Raw genomic sequence first — 20,225 nt, forward strand, 5'->3', positions numbered from 1 at the left:
TTTCAGTAATTCCAAAGGCTTTTTTTCCCTTTCTTGGATATTGGACAGTAGTACATTTTATCTGGTTTATAAAAAAAAATGAAATATTTTTTTCATTAACACAGTTGTTGATTTACATGCCATGCTCAGTTATGCTTTCTACATACCATGTCTTATTATCTAAGTGATCATGTGAGGAAGTTACTTTTATCCTCATTTACTAGAGAGAGATTGAAACTCAGGAAGGGGAAGTGACTGGTCCAGGGTCATACGGCAACTACATGGCAGAGCCGATTAAATCAAACAACCAGAGCTGGTTGCTTGTTGGTGCTTAACAAAGTGTATGTATATAAGTAAATCAGTTTTTTCAGACCCAGACTCTAGTCTTTAGTTCCAATTCTGACAATCCCAATTCATAACATGATCTTGTCCTGTTGACTGGCAGGTAGAGAGCATCTTAACTGCACAAGTTTAGGACTGAGTCCAAGGAGATAGTCAAAGCAGAACAGTAGATAACCATAGGTAAAGGAACGATTTGCATTTACCCAGATGCATTTCACTTGGATCCCTAACTCTTCCTTCCCTTGATTGCCATGTTAACTGCCTAGATTTATAACCCAGGAGTATTTAAAGCCCACAAATCAAGCAGCAGAATATATTTTGGAATTAAAAGGCTATTTTAAAGTTTTGATCAAAATGTTCATCTGTTAATAAGCCACACTCCACTGTCACATTGAAAACTCATTACTGGACACTGAGTTTCTGCCCCAACCTCTGCGGGAACTTTGGAACTTTATGCCATTGCACAGCTTCTCCCAGATCCAAAAACAGAGGAAGAAATGCAAGTTTTGGAATTTAGCTCCAACTCTAACTTAACCTGGTGGCTTGTTCAAGTCTGTAATGAATTAAAAGGCTAGGCCAGGAATCTAAAGGACAGAGACGTTTAGAAGAAGAGCCACAAGCTTTTGAAACAAAAAGGAAGAGCAACATTTTGCTAAAATTTTCATCAGCAGCTGGAGTGTACAATCACATTAGCTAGAGTGGGAGGGACTAAAGCAAACCTCCAACTCCCCAACAGGGTGGAGTCTGAGCAGAAGTGCTTTGGCTTTCTCACCCTGAGGTCTGGGTTATCAATTAGCAAGAAGCCTATGAGCTGTGGACATCATCAGGATCCTGGAAGGTAAGTACCACGACCCTGCGAGACGCTCAGATACACGAATAGACATGCAGTGATTTTCCAAATGAAAATCCTCTGCGGTAGAATACTTGTCAAGACAACTTACAGGTTTCTTTTGCAAGTTTCTTCTTTTCTTTCTATATTATCTTCACAATCAACACTGGCACAAACCTCCTCATAGGCCTCATCTATAAAACTTAGATTTGAAAAAGGGGATCTTTACCAATGTAGTGGATAGAAAATTGATGTTAGTTATACACTGCAATTCATTTACTAAATGATATCACAATTGACTAATTAGATTTAATCCTGTTGTTACTTGAGTTTCAATGGCAAGATTAGATCAAAGTCTACAGTAACAAATGAAAGAAAGTTACCTTTAAATAAGCTTTAAGTTGTCTGGGTAATTAAATATTAAATGTTTATTTAGAGAAGTGAAGTTTCTATTCTTGAACAGGGTTTCTTCCTCTTTCATTTTATGAAACATTTGCCTAAGAATGGAAAGTTGATAGGCTTTTTTTCTACATGGCAAAGGGAGCTTGCTTTCTCTTTCTTTTTTTCTTTCTTTCCGCCTATCCTTCTGCCTGTCTAGAACTATTAGACATCAATTAAGTAGTAACATTGATCTTATGAGTGTGAAACTAGATATGAAATATGAAGTTGTAACAGAATGATGTCACACTGATCCTACAATAATATGCTTAAAAAAGGTTGCTCTGACCACATATATTGAATAAGATTGTAATATGAGCTGTCCTTCTTTATCAATACCACTTTCTTTGCAATTTGTTTTACCGGTTCTAAACTTTGGACTCTTCTATGAAAATTTTGCTCTTTTCAGGCTTGAAAACTGAAACTGTGTAAAGATTAACCATCATGTCATCAGTCATTTATATAACTGGACTGACCTTAGAACTCTAGGTAAATAGGAATCAGAGATTCTGAACGCCAATGTTTCATAAAAATAATCAGCAAATGGCAATTCCCATCAAAAGGCCTTCATATTAAAGGATAGTCAAATGTTATAAAAATATCCTTTACTGTTATAGATGACTTTACTTCATTAATCTCTTTTGGTCCTTTTAAAAATTAGAGTCTATCTTAATTTTATAAAACAATGAAGCACAGAGAAGTTAGGTGATTTTTGTAAGTTCATGGGGCATATGTGCCCACCTTCCTAAAAAAAAAAAAAAAAAAAAAAAAAAAGTAACACGAGAAATGTGAAATAGAAAATTTGAAGTTTTGTTTTTTTTTTTAAAGAAACTTGGATTGAATTCCTTCATTTCTAAATAAAACATGACAACTTACTGGCACTGGTAAACCTAAATAAGGTATGGAGTCATGGCTTGTGAAGCATTAATTGTCTTGGTAGGTGAGAAGAATGCAGAATTAAACAGCAGTTATTATGAGTTATTAATGTGGATTCCACTTGGAATGAAGGCACTTGTCCAAGTTAGAGTGGAAAGTAATACTGTGATGGATGTATATACATCTGTTACAGGGGTGGAGGGTGGCTGAGGCAGCCTCTTTCTTGAAAGACTCCTCACCATCACCCTGGAAAGATTGAGTCACCATCACCAGAGCTGTGACAGGCCCAGGATAGGAACCAACCACATTAGTCTTTGCGGGGCTGGGGCAAGACTGGGCAGAATCAGGAAGCAAGGTGCAAGGAAAAAATAAAGCGAGAGGTCCAAGTTTCTGACCAGGAGTTCTGTTGTGCTCCTTCCACCCACAGTTCCAACCAAAGACATGACAGTTGACTCAGCAACTCAGGCAGAGTTCAGTACCAGATAGTGAGTGCAATGATCGCTTCATCCAATTTTTGTTTCTACCCTGCCCATTCCACAGTTTGGTCTAGAAATGGGAGAAAATGATTGGAAAATGTTAGAAGGATAAAATGAGATGCAAATATAAAGAGGCCAGCAAAGTCTAGTTTGAAATATTTTTAAAAAGGCCTAGCCTATGCAATGTAAAAGTAACAGGAGAGGCAGCATCTGCTGATCAAGAGTCAGCTAGGGAGTTTCCTGAAACCCTGAAAAAAAATATTTTTTATGGGGATTTTCTAGACTGTGAAAGTACCACGCCTAACCACCATGACGTGGAAGGGACAACTGTAAATGTATGTATGTAGGTATATATAAAGTTAAGTTTTAGTGGGAACATGATGATACTTCTGCATATTTATTTTTATAACCTAGTCAGAGGAAGTAATGAGTCTTCAAAAGTGCTGATTTTCCAAAGAAATTCCCAAATATAAGGCAAGCTCTCTTAATTCTAAGTGTCACTGGAATATTCTTCTAATTATTTCCCATATATTTGAAATAAGAGAGGGCATCCTTCTATTAATATGTCATTACTCATGCCAGGTAATCCACTGAACTATTTTGTTTATTCTCTTATTCAACTGTCATTTTTAAAAACACTATCTAAAAGTTTTTTCCAGAAATTAGTGGCTACAAAGATAAAATAATACATTTCAGTAGAGTATATCAACAACTCAATCAAGCTACCAAGAGTAATGGGTTAAGAGTGAGAATAACTTGATAATGGAACAGAAAAACAGCTCAGGGGTTTTAGGTACAGCCAAGCAGATGGGCTTCCCAGAATTTTGCATGTAATTTTTGCCCGGAAAGATTCAGTGATTCTTATAAAGACAGGACTGTCCTGTCAACTTTTCAAGAGCTCATATTCAATCCCCTGCCATTGTGTAACTAGACAATTCTTTTTGCTGTTAGAATCACTTTCTGCATTAATGATCAGGTGATCTGTTTTATTCTGAAAAATGAGTCACTCATGACAAAACCTCTCTTACACTTTGTTATTTCATAGTTACTCTCTATGATTCTTTTAAATTTCTGTTACTGTTTCTAATTGAATGAATAAATATATCTAACAGATAACATTCCTGAGAGAATCTGATTTCATGCTCAGCTAAACTCCATCATCACTGTTTGGTTAGGGTTTTCACAACAACTCACTCAAAGACTATTGACAAAATAGTGCATTGCAATTAGTGGGCCAAATATCCGGTGGAAGTTTAATAAATTATGCTAACATAAGTGACAATGTCCAATGGTAGAGACACAGTCAGCACTACTCAAAAAGCAGGTTGCTTTTTCAGAAGGCTATGGGTAAAACCCATTTAGAGGAAAGTTTTAGACATGTCCGAACTATATGATCATTGACATCTACATATTTACCTAAATAAATATAGACCCTGACAAAATGTGTGCCATATAATAAGAGATGTGATTCTAAGTGCTACAGGTATTCAGAGGAGAAAAGATTACTTTTAGCTGAGACACCATGACAGGCCTCCTGAAAAAAAAGTGGCATTTGAGCTAGGGCTTTAAAGGGTAGTTAGGATCTGAAAATGTAAAAATGAACAGCCAAAGAAAAATCAGAGATAGAAAAGTTCATGAGAAGGACAGATAATTTAGTATGTTAAATATTGAAAGTGCTGTCAACTATGTTGTTGAAGATATTTTCTTTCCCACAAAAGCATATAGAATTCAAGCAATTGCAAACCACTACTGCCATCAAAACAAAAACAAAAACGAAAGAAACAAAAAAGAACAAAAATTTATGCTCAGGTGAAGCTCAGCTCAACATCCTCATCTAGGAATAGAATGGATGGCTCTCAGAAGAGATCATTGTCAACAGAGAAAGGAAGTGGACAAGTAAACAGAGGAATTGAAAAAATGCCAATCTTACTGCTCTTTGTGTTGGTTTTAGTTAGTCCCCTGGTTCTCTAGGTTTTAAGTACAATCTATAAGTTGAAAATATCAAAATTATGTTTTGCTTCCAATTTTACCCTGAGTTGAAGATTCAAATATCCAACTCCCAGCTTGACACATCAATCTTTATCTTAAACTTAACTCTGATTTCCTTCTTCAAAATTTTTCTTCTGCAAGTATTAATTCCACACTTACACATATTTGTTCTGTTTCCAAAACTAGAAGTCATCCCCTTTTCTTCCCTCACCATAGATAATCTTTGGCCAGCCTAGCCTATCTACTTTTTCTCCTTAATACGTTATAAATCTGCACACCTCTACCTACCCTTTCACCTTTCACCACCACATTTTATCCACATCATTTCTCCCCTGAACTACTGCACTAGCCCCTGATTTGTCCCACTGTTTCAAGTTTTATAGCTCACCATACAGCAAAGTGTTTTTTTAAGTGTAAAATTGTTACATCATTTTCTGCTCAAAACTCTTCAAAGGTTTCCTATTAGATAGAAAAATACCTAATGGGAATAGAAAAATATCCAAGCTCATTTCTGACCTTCAGAGGTCTTCATGATCAGCTTCTGTGTCTGCCTCTCTCAAATCTATCACTTCCCTTCACAGACACATCCCTTAATGCATTAGCTTAACAGGCCAAGTCATTCTCTGCCTTAGGACCTTTGCACTTGCTGTCATATTCTCCAGGTCCAGGTCTTCACGTATTTGACTCCATAACATGATTAAAAAATGCACAGATGTACTTTCCTCAGAAAGATGTCCCAGAACACCCTAAAATAGCTATTCAGCCCCTAGTTTCTCTATCCTATATGGCAGGATAGAGTAGAACATCTGGGCTATGGTCACTAGTCCTCCACCTGGTCGTGAAAGTGTTGTAAGTTTCACCACAAGTACCTCAGGATGAACTGAGACATGACCTTACCACTAGTTTCATTGCAAAGCTCACAAAACTAGTTTCCTATGGGGTCAACAGGAAGAACTCTTTGGAAGCAATGTAATAAGGGCATAACAGAAAAGCCTCAACTGTAGGTGGTAAACAACTCTTTCAAAATAATACAACCACCTGACAATCACAAGGAAAAATAGAAAACTGTGAGTTGAAGCCCCTATAAAACCAACCAACCCTTCTCTCCCAGGAGTGTGTTTCTCTTGAGCATGCCCACACTAATTTCTTTAGTGTGCACTTTCTCTTTAATAAACTTTACTATTTGCCTTTACCTGCTTTCTTGTGCTTAAATTCTTTCTCATGGCAAGATGCTGAGCCTGGAGCAGAACTTAGCATTGGTATCAGCAGAGTTCTGGTTACATCTTTTGGTGAGCCAGCCAGGAGCATCGCTTTCCACAGAAGGCACTGGTTCACAGAAACTGAGCTTCATAAGTATGCTCCTTGACACTGATTCCTGCTGCTCCACTTTGCCCTTTCTCATCATCTTTCTTTTCCTCACTGCTGTTGTCCTTGTTGTTCTCATTCTCATTGGCCTCTGTCTTCCTCCCATCTGGGTTGGCTACTGTTCGAGTTCGCTAGCTGCCAGAATCCAATATACCAGAAATAGAGCAGCTTTAAAAAGGAGAATTTATTAAGTCACAAGTTTACAGTTCTAAAACTGTGAAAATGTCCAAATTAAAGTAAGTCTGTTAAAATGTACAAATTAAGGCACCACTAAAAAGTCACCTTCACTCAAGAAAGGCTGATGATGTGAGGGGTTTCTCTCTAGCTGAAGGGCACATAGTGAAGTCTGCTAGCTTTCTTTCCAGGCTTCTTGTTTCATGAAGCTCCCCTGAGGGCATTTTCCTCCTTCATCTCCAAAAGTCTCTGGCTGAATGGGCTCTGTGGCTCTGAAGCTCTTTCCAAAATGTTTCCTTTTTTAAAGGATTCCAGTAAACTAGTCAAGGCCCACCTGGAATGGATGGGGTCACATCTCCCTCTAATCAAATGTTAATACCCACTATTGGGCATGTCACTTCTTTGTGGATATAAGTTAATCAAGTTTCCAACCTACAGTGCTGAATAGGGATTAAAAGAAATGGCTGCCTCCAAAAGATAGATCCGGATTTAAACACGGCTCTTCTAGAGTCCCTAATCCTTTCAAACCAGTACAACTGTTCATCATGAATTCCTCCCTTAGATCCTTCTTCTTCCTTCCCCACTTTGGATGTATTCTCTCTTCTTTCTGCCTTTCTCTCCTCTTTGTGCTTCTGATGCTAAGTCCAGATATTTACTTCTTCAGGGATATAATCAGAGAGACTAAAGTAAGGCAAGACTCTGTTGTTCTTCATCCTTCATGCAGGCTCTGCATTGGGTTTGCATTTAACTTTGTCATGGGAAGACTTCCTGCAGTGTAGTAGTTGTTAAATTCCTAGGGGACCATCCTTATAGTCCCTTGAGAGATATTCATTCATTTCCCTACCCACTCCTATTCTGTTCTCTTTCCCAAGAAGAGATTCTCCAGGATAGTCTCACCCATCTCTTTCTTTGCATATGGCCTATGTATAAATCCTGTAAAAAAAAAAAAAAAAGATCTTACTCTCTTTATGACATCGAGTGACTCCTCCTTAAGGAAAATGCAAGCCTTAATCTTAGCCTAAGGGACCCTCCATCATTTCAACTCTCTGTTTATTTTGGTTTTTAAATCAGGTCATGAGTGATGGCTATCTGAAAACATTCTGTCCCCATGCTTGGAAGAAGAGCAGAGGTTTGGCTCAGAGTTTTCTGAGTGAGAAGTCTGTCTCACCAACCCTCTGAGACCAGCTTTTGGGAATTATATGGTGCCTGAAACCACCCATTTCCAGAGTTTCATGTCTTTCCCTCAAGGGATGCCTAGGGACAAAAAGGTATTACAAAGGATCCCCCTCAGCTAATGGACACATGGGATGCTGGCCCTCAGTGAGTGAGTATCCCTATATCTCTCTTCTTTCAGAGTATGTACAGTGCATCCTAGATTCTGATTGCCAGTCCTCTGGGATGCATCTTGAAAAATTGAATTAATCTACTGACCACTAAGTTGAAAACTAAAAAGGTTATCTTTTAGTATAATGTTGCTTGGCCTTAGTATAAGTTACAATGCAGAGAGCAGTGGCTTCAAAATGACTCTCTTGGCTTTAACACCATTAAAGATGTTAACACCATTAATAGATCCAATTAGATCTATTTTTTTTTTTTGCAAAAGGATAGGGAAGTAGTCTAAAATTCCATATATCCAGCCTTTTCATGGCTCTATATCACAACAAAGTCATGGGAGGTGGCTGTAAGCTTTGTTATCTTCAGGGGAAGTTAAAAGATGAGTCCTTACTGAGTCAAGGAGGGAAGGTGATGGATATACTAGATGATCCATTATTAACTAAGCCTTCAAGATGGAATCCACTACCAGAACCGAATCCTGAGCTGTTGGGATCAAAAACCCCCTCAGACCCCATTCTTCTAAAGGAAAGTGGGAAATCTCCCATGCCCACTGTTCCCCTTCCTTGTTCAAGTCTAGCAGGGCAAACTCGCAGTTCTCCCTACCACTACCCAGAGAAGAATGAGAAATGTTCAGGGAGAAATAGACTGTACCCTCTCAGAGAAATGGCCAATAGGGATATGGGAACTATAAGGGTCCACATCCCATTTTCAATGACCAACATGACACATATAAGAAACAATCAGGAAAGTTTCTTGAGGATTTCTCCAAGTTTCTGGAGGAGTTCAACAAGTCTGGTCCAGACTTTTGAATTTACCTGGAGATCTGTACAAGTCATTCTCTCCTCTTGCTGTACCCCCAAGAAGAAACGAAGGCTCTCGGAAGAAGCCCAAGGACACACAGACCTGCTGCATGGGCAACAGCCGTATGGTATAGGGCAGGGGCTGAAGTTGTTCCAAACACAGACCCCTACTGGAACTATCAGAAGGAACAGCAGGATCTTAATGAAAGGTTACTTGCCTGCTTGATTACTTACTTGGTAGACGGTATGAAAAAAAGTATTGTCAAACCTGTGAGGTACAATATGCTGCACGGCATAACACAGGAAGACAGAGAAAATCCTTCTCTGTTTCAGGGGAGACTAGTGGAAGCTATGAAAAGTATGCCAATGTAGACTCAGCCTCTGAGGAGGGACAAATCCTGTTAAAAACATACTTTATAGGCCAGTCAGCCTCACACATAAGAAGAAAACTACAAAAGATGTCCTCAGGGCCCCAAATGCCTATGAATGATCTTATGAGTACTGCTTTTTCTGTCTTTAATAACCGGGACAGGACTGCCGAGGAGGAGAAGGCAAAGAGAGACTAAAGTAAGGCAAGACTCATAGATCTAGATGTAAATGATAAGCAGCCACTTCAGGGCTACCCTGGGCAGCTGCCTGGAACCTACCATTGGTGTGGAGAGTTGGGATACTGGAGTTGAGAATGTCCCTGAAATCAAGGAGCCCTGAGAATGAAGACAACCTCCAGGGCACTGCCCTAGATGTGGGAAAGCCGGACACTGGGCCCAGGAAAGCATCAAGCCTCAAAGGCGGAAGGCCTCTCTGAGAGCCCTGATGACCACCCCTCCTCAGGGCTGAGGGGCCCAGGGCCAGTGGCTCCCTGCACCCCACAGAAGAACATCAATCTAGAAGAGCCTTGACTTGGTGGGTACGACTGTTCATTTTTAAATTGATACAGGAGCCACGTATCCTGTCTTATCCTTTCATGCCAGCGCTCTCTCCTCAAAGATATGTCCTGCAACAGGAGGAGATGGGAAATCTCGGACTCAAGCCTTCACCTCCACCTCTCCCCTGCCAAATTGGTAGTATTCTTCTGAGTCATCAATTGTTGTTGTTGTTTTTTACATACTTTTACTGAAAAATCTTCACACACATATAGTCTATACCCTGAGTCATCAGTTTTTAATTATACCAGAACATTCCACCCTGCTTCTAAGAATGGATATACTGAAGGCATCAGGTACCCAAATCCAAATAATAGGCTGTCTGCCAAGGCAAGAACCAAGAGCCCCATTGAAAATATTGTGGTGTTAACAGGGAACGAAAGCACTCTAGAGTCCCTGCCCCTCAGAGTTAAAAAGTCAAGTGGAAAAGAAATACAAGGCATCAAAATTGGAAAGGAAGAAGTAAAACTATCACTGTTTGCAGATGATATGATACTATACATCGAAAACCCGGAAAAATCCACAACAAAACTACTAGAGCTAATAAATGAGTACAGCAAAGTAGCAGGTTACAAGATCAACATTCAAAAATCTGTAGCATTTCTATACACTAGTAACGAACAAGCTGAGGGGGAAATCAAGAAACGAATCCCATTTACAATTGCAACTAAAAGAATGAAATACCTAGGAATAAATTTAACTAAAGAGACAAAAAACCTATATAAAGAAAACTACAAAAAACTGTTAAAAGAAATCACAGAAGACCTAAATAGATGGAAGGGCATACCGTGTTCATGGATTGGAAGACTAAATATAGTTAAGATGTCAAGCCTACCTAAATTGATTTACAGATTCAATGCAATACCAATCAAAATCCCAACAACTTATTTTTCAGAAATAGAAAAACCAATAAGCAAATTTATCTGGAAGGGCAGGGTGCCCCGAATTGCTAAAAATATCTTGAGGAAAAAAAACGAAGCTGGAGGTCTTGCACTGCCTGACTTTAAGGCATATTATGAAGCCACAGTGGTCAAAACAGCATGGTATTGGCATGAAGATAGATATATCGACCAATGGAATCGAATAGAGTGCTCAGATATAGACCCTCTCATCTATGGACATTTGATCTTTGATAAGGCAGTCAAGCCAACTCACCTGGGACAGAACAGTCTCTTCAATAAATGGTGCCTAGAGAACTGGATATCCATATGCAAAAGAATGAAAGAAGACCCATATCTCACACCCTATACAAAAGTTAACTCAAAATGGATCAAAGATCTAAACATTAGGTCTAAGACCATAAAACAGTTAGAGGAAAATGTAGGGAGATATCTTATGAATCTTACAATTGGAGGTGGTTTTATGGACCTTAAACCTAAAGCAAGAGCACTGAAGAAGGAAATAAATAAACGGGAGCTCCTCAAAATTAAACACTTTTGTGCATCAAAGAACTTCATCAAGAAAGTAGAAAGACAGCCTACACAATGGGAGACAATATTTGGAAACGACATATCAGATAAAGGTCTAGTATCCAGAATTTATAAAGAGATTGTTCAACTCAACAACAAAAAGACAGCCAACCCAATTACAAAATGGGAAAAAGACTTGAACAGACACCTCTCAGAAGAGGAAATACAAATGGCCAAAAGGCACATGAAGAGATGCTCAATGTCCCTGGCCATTAGAGAAATGCAAATCAAAACCACAATGAGATATCATCTCACACCCACCAGAATGGCCATTATCAACAAAACAGAAAATGACAAGTGCTGGAGAGGATGCAGAGAAAGAGGCACACTTATCCACTGTTGGTGGGAATGTCAAATGGTGCAACCACTGTGGAAGGCAATTTGGCAATTCCTCAAAAAGCTGAATATAGAATTGCCATACGACCCAGCAATACCATTGCTGGGAATCTACTCAAAGGAATTAAGGGCAAAAACTCAAACGGACATTTGCACACCAATGTTTATAGCAGCGTTATTTACAATTGCAAAGAGATGGAAACAGTCAAAATCTCCATCAACAGACGAGTGGCTAAACAAACTGTGGTATATACATACGATGGAATATTATGCAGCTTTTAGACAGGATAAACTTATGAAGCATGTAATAACATGGATGGACCTAGAGAACATTATGCTGAGTGAGTCTAGCCAAAAACTAAAAGACAAATACTGTATGGTCCCAATGATGTGAATCGACATTCGAGAATAAACTTGGAATATGTCATTGGTAACAGAGACCAGCAGGTGTTAGAAACAGGGTAAGATAATGGGTAATTGGAGCCGAAGGGATACAGACTGTGCAACAGGACTAGATACAAAAACTCAAAAATGGACAGCACGATAATACCTAATTGTAAAGTAATCATGTTAAAACACTGAATGAAGCTGCATCCGAGCTATAGGTTTTTGTTTTGTTTTGTTTTGTTTTGTTTTTACTATTATTCCTTTTATTTTTTTCTCTATATTAACATTCTATATCTTTTTCGGTTGTGTTGCTAGTTCTTCTAAACCGATGCAAATGTACTAAGAAACGATGATCATGCATCTATGTGATGATGTTAAGAATTACTGATTGCATATGTAGAATGGTATGATTTCTAAATGCTGGGTTAATTTTTTTTTTCCGTTAATTAATAAAAAAAAAAAAAAAAAGTCAAGTGGACCCCAAAGTCTGGGAAGCAGAACTGCCTGGGAAAGCAATTCATGTCTCTCCTATTGTAACCCAGTACAGAAGGGACATACCATTCCCAGAAGAAATTAGCACTCCTCAAGCAAGAGGACATTAAGGGTATCCAACCTCTCATCCTAAAATTCTTAAAGGCAAGGCCTGCCATCCCTTTTCCGTCCCCTTGTCATGCCTCCGTTCTTCCCACCTGAAAGCCAGGTGGGACCTACCTGTGGGTGCAGGACCTTAAGGCCATGAACCAAGTTGTCATTCCCTTCCACTCTGCAATGCCAAACCCTGATACCCTCCTAAATAAGACCCCAAGCTCTACCATGCAGTACTCAGTTCTTGATTTAAGGGACACTTTCTTTTATATCCCCTTACACCCAGATACCCAGTGTTTATTTGCCTTTGAGTGGCAGGGGTTGGGATATACGACCCCAACACAGCTCACCCGGACAGTCCTACTGCAACAGTTTAGGGACAGCCCTCGCCTCTTAGGAAGTGCTCCAGCACAGGACCTAGCCCTTCCTTATGTAGAATCTAACTCTCTTCTGCAGTATGCAGGTGATTTGTTCATCTCCAGTTCTCCGAGGGAAGCCTACCTCACAAAAATCGTTACCCTTGATTTCTTAGCCTAACAGGTAGCAAGTTTCATCTTCAACAGTTCAAACTGCCTTACAAAAAGGTCTTTACCTTGGATTTGTCCTCACACCAGGAGAGGACTGTCTGTAATCTGAAAGAGTCCAGGCTGTACCCTTCAGTGCCACTCCCTGAGACCGAGAACCAATGAAGAGCCTTCCTGGGGATGGCAGGATACACCAGGATTTGGATACCCCACTTTAAGGAATTGCATGGCCTCTGTATGAAGCCTTCAGGGGACCAGATAGTGCCCTCTTGGAATGGGGAGTGGAGCAGGCTACTGCCTTCACCACCCTCAAGATGCTCTTACCACCTGCCTGCTCCTGGCCTGCCAAACTTAAATAAGCCTCTTTATCTGTATGTGACAGAGTAAAAAGGAGTAGCATTAGTAGTCTTAGTGCAAAGGTTTGGAGACAGCCCCCAACCTGTGGTATACTTTTCAAAGCCAAGATGCCACAGTCCAAGAATGGTCACCCTACTTTGAGCTTATAAAACAAGCCACCAAGCTGATATGGGGACAAATTCTAACAGTGTGTGCACCCCAACAAATCTGAGACATTCTGGAGGTAAGAGTGCATCAGTGGCTCTCAAACAATAAGCTCCTGAAATATCAAGCCCAGCTGTGAGATATGCCAGAGATTCAAATCCAAGTCTGTATCACCCTGAACCCAGCTACTCTACTGCCTGCAAGCACAGACCAGGGGAGTGCGCTCCTCAAGCATCCACGTACAGAGACACTTGCTCAGAATTATTCTAGCAGTCCAGACCTACAGGACCGGCCCCTAAATAACTCTGAGTTGAAATGGTTTATGGATGGGAGTATCTTTGTGAAAGAAGGAGTTAGAAAGGCAGCATAGGCTACTGTCTCACTAAAAGGAATTATAGAAGCAAAGCTCCAAAAAGCCAAACATGATCATACCCCTCACTCAGGGTTTCACACAGGCAGCTGGGAAAAAGATTAATCTCTATGCTGACTTTAAGCATGCTTTTCTAGTATTGTAAGCTCGCTCAGCTATTTGGAGTGAAGAGGGCTGCTCAATGATGATAAATCTCCTATCAAGCACAGATAGGAAATTATCAGTCTGCTGAAAATTGTATCGTTCCCCCAGGAGGTTGTAGTAATCCACTGTTAGAGGTACCCAAAAGTCCAGCTATCTGGTGGCTGTGGAAGAGCTAAAAGTTTCACTGCTAGCACCCCAGGATGAATTGAGACAAGACATTACCATTAGTTCCAGTGAAGCTTGCAAAACTAGTTTCCTATGTGGCCAACAGGAAGAACTCCTTTTAGACAATAGAATAAGTACATAACAGAAAAGTCACCAAAACAACTCTATTGAAACAACATGAACACTTGACAATGACAGGGCAAAAATAGAAAATTACTGTGGACTGAAGCCCCTATAAAACCAACTGACCTTTCCTCCTAGGCTTGCTTCTCTCTCGAGCATGCTTGCACTAATTTCTTTAGTGTGTCCTTTCTCTTTAATAAACCTTGATGTTTGCCTTCACTTGTTTTCTAGTCCTTGAGTTCTTTCCTGTGGCAAGACTGTGAGCCTAGAGTGAAGCTCAATGTCAGTTTCAGCAGAACTCCAGTTACATTGTTACTCTGCTCTTTAAAAGCGTTGGTCTTTGAGACAATCTGAAATTACATTATTTAATAATTGCCTACTTGCAGGTGCAAGTGGTAGAATTTTCGCCTGCCACGCAGGAGACCAAAGGTCAATCCCCAGCCCATGCACTTCCCAAACAAATGGACAAACAAGCAAACAAATGAAAAATCAAACAAACAAAAATATTCAACAAATGGTGCAGCTATACAGGGATACTCACATGGAAAGGGAATGAAATATGACCCTCACCATACAGCATACAAAAAAAAAAAATTACTTGCTTGCTATTTTCTCTCTTCTTCAACCAAAGACAAACTCCACGGGAATAACCACTTTATCTCTGGTATACAGGAGTGATTCACCGGTGTGGGCAACAGTGGTTACCAAGTGGTAGATACTCAAAAAACATTTGTTGAAAAAGTAAATAAATGGAGGAATGTATAAATGGAGTCAGCAAAAGTGTAAACATGCAAGCCAAGCTACCCTGAGAACAAATTTTTGTCTCTAACACTGTTTTGATTAAATTAAAAAATATTTAGAGGAGCTTAAAATAAATAAATAAATAAAAAGAAAACATGTGAAGCTTAAAAATATGTGATTAAATCTCCATTATCATTTATGTACTTGGTAGAGATCATTTTTTTTTAATCCCCCCAAAGTGAAGAAAGTTGAATGATGACCAGACAGAACAGAATGTGCCTTCAAGGGACAGTATGGGATCCTGCTTTGTTCTGAGTAACAGCAGCAGGTAGATCTCTTTGGTCTTCATATGGCAAAAATATTAAAATTATTTAACGTAAAGTGGTCTTTTTAATTAATATAATTTTCCTTCACAATAAAGAATTTGTTCGGGTCCGATGTTATATTCGTCAGTAGCTATGATCAAGAATCACCGTGCGGCAGGATTATGGGTAAGGAATAGGAAAAATGAAAAACTGGGCTGTGCACTAATTTTCTGTGCTTCCAAATCATCTCTATTTTTAGTCTTAGAAGGATATTTGTAGGAAAAGATAAAGGCGTTAAATACGTTTGAAAGTCACTAATGTGGTCCACTTTTCCAGGGTAAGATAAATGAGAAGCAATAACATTTAGTAAGGGCTTACTCTGTCCTGAGCACCATTTAAGAACTGTACACATATTATCTGATTTAGTTTTTCAATAACTCTGAGTGACTATTATTTTCATCATTTTGTAAATGAGAAAAACTCAGGCCATGAAATACAATGTTGTGTGGTTAATTGTATCATTTCTGAGGTTGAGAAGATGGCCATTGTAGTTAAAAGGTATTTACTTAAATGGCTTATTTCTGGCAGGAAAATAATAACTGTTTGTTTTTATTTTTTCATTTTTAGAGGACAACTTGCAATGGAGCCCTCACCTCTTGAGTTACCGGCTGACACAGTGCAACGCATTGCATCTCAACTCAGATGTCACCCAACAGATGAGAGAGTCGCACTCCAACTTGACAAGGAAGATACACTGAGGCACTTTAGAGAATATTTTTATATCCCCAAAATGCAGGACCTGCCTCCAAGTAAGAATATTGGGAGAGATTTTTTTAATCAATTAATTTAGTTAATTAGTTTTGCTATTTTATGTGCTTATCATAAATCTTGGCAAAATCATTGTTCCATTGCATGATAGAGACACAGCGGTTGTGTCTGAAAAACAGCAGGTTTCTTCTGCTACTAAATCAACCTGTCAGTCTACCTTCACCTAAGATTATGTTCCTTCTTCTTCTCTGAGTAAAATACTTACAAGCTGCTTATGCTGTCATTTATTTCTCTGAACAATAGAGTGACTGATTGAAAATTATAGACAGATCCATTTACTTGTTCTTTAAGCACTTAGAGCTCAAAGCAATTGCTTTTCAATACAATATTACAGTATCTCCTATTTAGTGACACCCAGTTTACGAGAGCATGATATTTATGTTACACGGGATATTATTTTGGGACTTGTTATATTAAGAGGACTGTTGTATGTATAGCCATCTTTGCATGCTGTGAGTAAAGAAGGAATATATGGAATTTTAAAAAAAATAAAAAGAAAGAAGAAGCCATGCTTAAGAAATGCATGCTGCTTTTTCTTTAAGAATACAATAACTTAGCTTTTTTCTCTGTTTTAGAGAAGACCCTTTAAAAAAAAAAAAATACGTAGCCCAGGAATGAAAACCTAAAAAATTTTCGTATTTGGACTTATTCCAATTTTTGTTAACGATGAAGTTAATCTGGTTGAATGGAATAATCCACCCAAATGGATTTCTTATACATGCTTCATGACATGTTATTATTTCCACTTTTCTTTAGATTAAGTGAGGCATAGGTTGTTTTGGGCACTCAAAATCTAAAAACATTAGCTAACATGATTTGGGGATGTTTATATTTGGCTTCTACGTCATTATAGGATATGAGGACATGCCCCGCTTTGATGTTCACCTAAAACACGTATTGACCTCTACTCTGAACTCAGGACCCGGTATAATTCTGCAAGGATGAAAGAACAGAGAGCCATGCACTCAGTTTAAAACTGTTTGATAACATTTGAGGGAGACAGTGATAAAAGAATAGCTACATGATGCCAACTGAAATAAGGCTGTATGTGAAGGTTCTGATATCATAGAAATCTTCTAGTCTTTCTAGAATCTACAATAAAAGGACATTTTGCTTTCAATCTTAAGGGATTAAAAAAAAAACTTAATGTGTGAAATATGAGGAAATTACTATACCCTGGACCCACTTGGGACAAATCAGCTCAGGGTGATTGCCCCTACCCTAGAATGTTCTAAGGTTCATAGGCTGTGGGCTATGGGGGGTGGCTCGGTGAGCTTCTAGTTCCAGGGTCTCAGCATGGCAAGAAGTTCTCTAAATCCAGGGTCAGGCTTTGAAACTTTATGACATTAATTGAAAGTTGTAATTTCTTTGGGATTTTTTTTTTTTAGGTTTTATTTACTTTATTCCTTTTAGTGTGTAATAAGGAAAACAGACAAGAAACACACAAAAACATAAACCAAAAAATACCACTCATATTATGACTATCATGTCATTGGAAGTAGAGAGATACATTGGACAGGGCAAGAATAGATTTAGAGAAATTATTTGAATATTTTACAAAAATCCAGGAGGAATTATGAAAATCCAAGCACATGCAGTGGAGGTGGAGAAAAAGAAAGAGGTTCAAGATATATTTAAAATATTCATTAAGAAACCCTGATGTGCAATAACAGGAGAAATATGAATACAAACTTCTGGTTTAGGTAAATATGAGCTTTTGCATTCATGGTGTTGATCTCACAGACCAAGAAGGTGGAAGCTGTGTTTCATGGAGTAGAAAGCAGGCAGGGACAAAATAGAAAAGTGGATGAATACATCTGTGCTGTCCCTTGAGGAGGGTTCACAGAAGTTGCCCCATAACATGTCCACTCGCATCCCATAGGCCAGAATTGGTCATGGCCTCCCCATCTGCATGGAAGACCTGGTACAAAGTGTAATTTTGGTTCTTGGTGGCCACATGCAAAGCTAAAACTTCTATTACTTTAGAGGAAGAATTGACTGGGACTTAGGTGATAGCTGGCAGGTGGGTTTTTTGTGAAGATATAGATTTGAGAGTCATTAGCATTCAGGTGATGCCATGGATGTGGATATTATCCAGGCATCCTGGGTAGAGTTAGAAGAGGTTGGTAGAGACAAAATTAAAACAACGGCAAAGTATGAAGACTTATAGAAAATCAGAGGCAAAGAAAAACCAGGAAATAAAGTGCTGTAAAACCAAATGAGGAGAGAATTATTTGAGAAAGTGGAGGCATTTACCAGCCTATCAAAGAGACTGTGAGATGATCTTTTCATTTTAGAAGTTAGGGGAGTATTACTAAATAGCCCTAACTTTAACATCTGCTTTGAAATGAACTATATTTTTCTAGGGAAAAGCATTGAAAACTGAATATGTATAGTGCTTTTACAAGAATCCTGGCTGTGAAAGGAAGAAACCAGTGATTACAAAGGGAAAAGGAAATGAATTAATAGTTTTTACTTTAAGAAAGGCAGGGGCTTGATAATGCTTAAGCATTGTAGAGAAGAAGTTGACAGAGAGGAGAACATGATTTTAACCCTCCATCCTTTTCATATCTTAGAAACCAAGGCCCTAACATGATACAAATTGCTTAAGACGGTCTCTGTCTACTCTCAGAAGATTTATTGGCCCCAATGTCCAAAGTCAACATTATTTTGATTGAGGGTTCATGAAATTACAATAAGCACCACATTTTTGCAAGTCTGTGCCCAAGCATTCCACCTTTCTGGCTACTTGTTACTATAGCCACCATAGATATATGACAAAGGACTGAGAATAGAGAGACTTTGATCAGGAGAGTTTTGGCTTTCACCATTGCCTGGGAAATCTCTGTTCTGATCTTAGGATTTCAAACTCCATTTCCTAAGAGAAATCTGTCTGCAAGGGTGTGGAATATTCTTTACTAAATCCTCAAAATACTGAGAATTCTTCCACCATACACTATTCCACTCATCATCGCAGAAAAACCAAATGGGTTCAAAATTAGAAAGTAATACACAAGTAAGGATTTGCAAATGGGCTGAGGTGATCATACATTTTGAGATCTTCTGTAGGTACTTTCAGTGAGCTCCTAGGGAGCATAGTTATATATTCCCATAAAGAAAAAGGGCATCCACATTCTCTCAGGACAACACCAGGAAATTTAATCATACAAGGCACACAGCAACACAAATGTCATTACTTATTGCATTCTGAATAATAATAATGGGGAAATGTAGACTTTTTATTTAGTAAGATGCACAAATCACATAACTCTATGCATTTTACAGCATGAGCACACTTTTGTAACTAGACCTTACACCAAGAAACAGAACACTACCAGTCACGAGAAAGATTGTCGTGTCCCCCTTACAGGCATTGCCCCTTAGAAGATAACCACCATCCTGGTTACGATGGCTTGTATTTGAATATCAGCTTCTCAAGTTTTATCTAAAATCCACCCCAAACTCTTCTTATTCAAGGACCCAAACTATGGATCTGGGCTAATCTATCTGAATGTCACAACCTATACACATTTTCTATGCTATCTATGACACAGATAGAGAACAATTCCATCTCTCCCCAAACGTGTCCCTCTTGCTGGCCTTTTGTAAGCAACTCTTCCATGGCACTCCTGAATTATATGGATAGTCAGGTGCAGCAAGGAAAAGTGGCACCAGAGATCTATAAAAGAAAAGTGAATTTGTACTCAAAAGCCCTAGAACAGAGAGGAATGGCACCCCTCGCAGGATCATACAAGGAAACACTCCAGCAGCATAGGCTCAACCAAGCAGGTGGAGAGCAAAAGTTACAATGGGCCTGGGGACTATGCCTTTATAGTGCTATAGGTAGGGGTAAAGCTGTAGGTCTCAAGAGTAGGGATTGGAATGGGGGTTGTATTTGATTTTTGCAGGGACATAAACCTGGGAAGGTCAAGGGGAGGAGAAGGAGAAACTTTTAATCTTGGAGTCAGGGGTAGTCACAGAGGGACATAATGATATGGTCTAAGATGCTGAAAGAGAGCAGAAGCCTCTATATTGCTAACTACAAGATCAGGAATTCTAAGACATTATGACAGTATGAAACTTCATTGTTTTATTTTAATTCACTGCAAACCCTCACCCCTGGCAACCACCAATCTATTTTCCATTCTTATAGTTTTGCCTTTTCAGGAATATATAAACAGAGTCATATACTATATGCAACCTTTTGAGGCTGGTTTCCTT

General features: G+C 38.9%; 1 protein-coding gene across 1 annotated transcript in view; it reads left to right on the forward strand.

Moving 5' to 3' along the window:
- Positions 1-1,080: 1,080 nt before the first annotated feature.
- The window catches only part of KYNU (kynureninase), a 154,857-nt gene continuing 135,712 nt past the window's right edge, over positions 1,081-20,225 (forward strand). Inside the window, exons 1-2 of the mRNA XM_077153693.1 lie at positions 1,081-1,159; positions 15,804-15,985. Of these exons, the coding sequence (XP_077009808.1) occupies positions 1,128-1,159; positions 15,804-15,985 (214 nt within the window). The 5' untranslated portion in view covers positions 1,081-1,127. The remainder of the gene's footprint in view (positions 1,160-15,803; positions 15,986-20,225) is intronic.

This window comes from Tamandua tetradactyla, chromosome 3, assembly GCF_023851605.1.
Source record: "Tamandua tetradactyla isolate mTamTet1 chromosome 3, mTamTet1.pri, whole genome shotgun sequence".
NCBI classification, from domain to species: domain Eukaryota; kingdom Metazoa; phylum Chordata; class Mammalia; order Pilosa; family Myrmecophagidae; genus Tamandua; species Tamandua tetradactyla.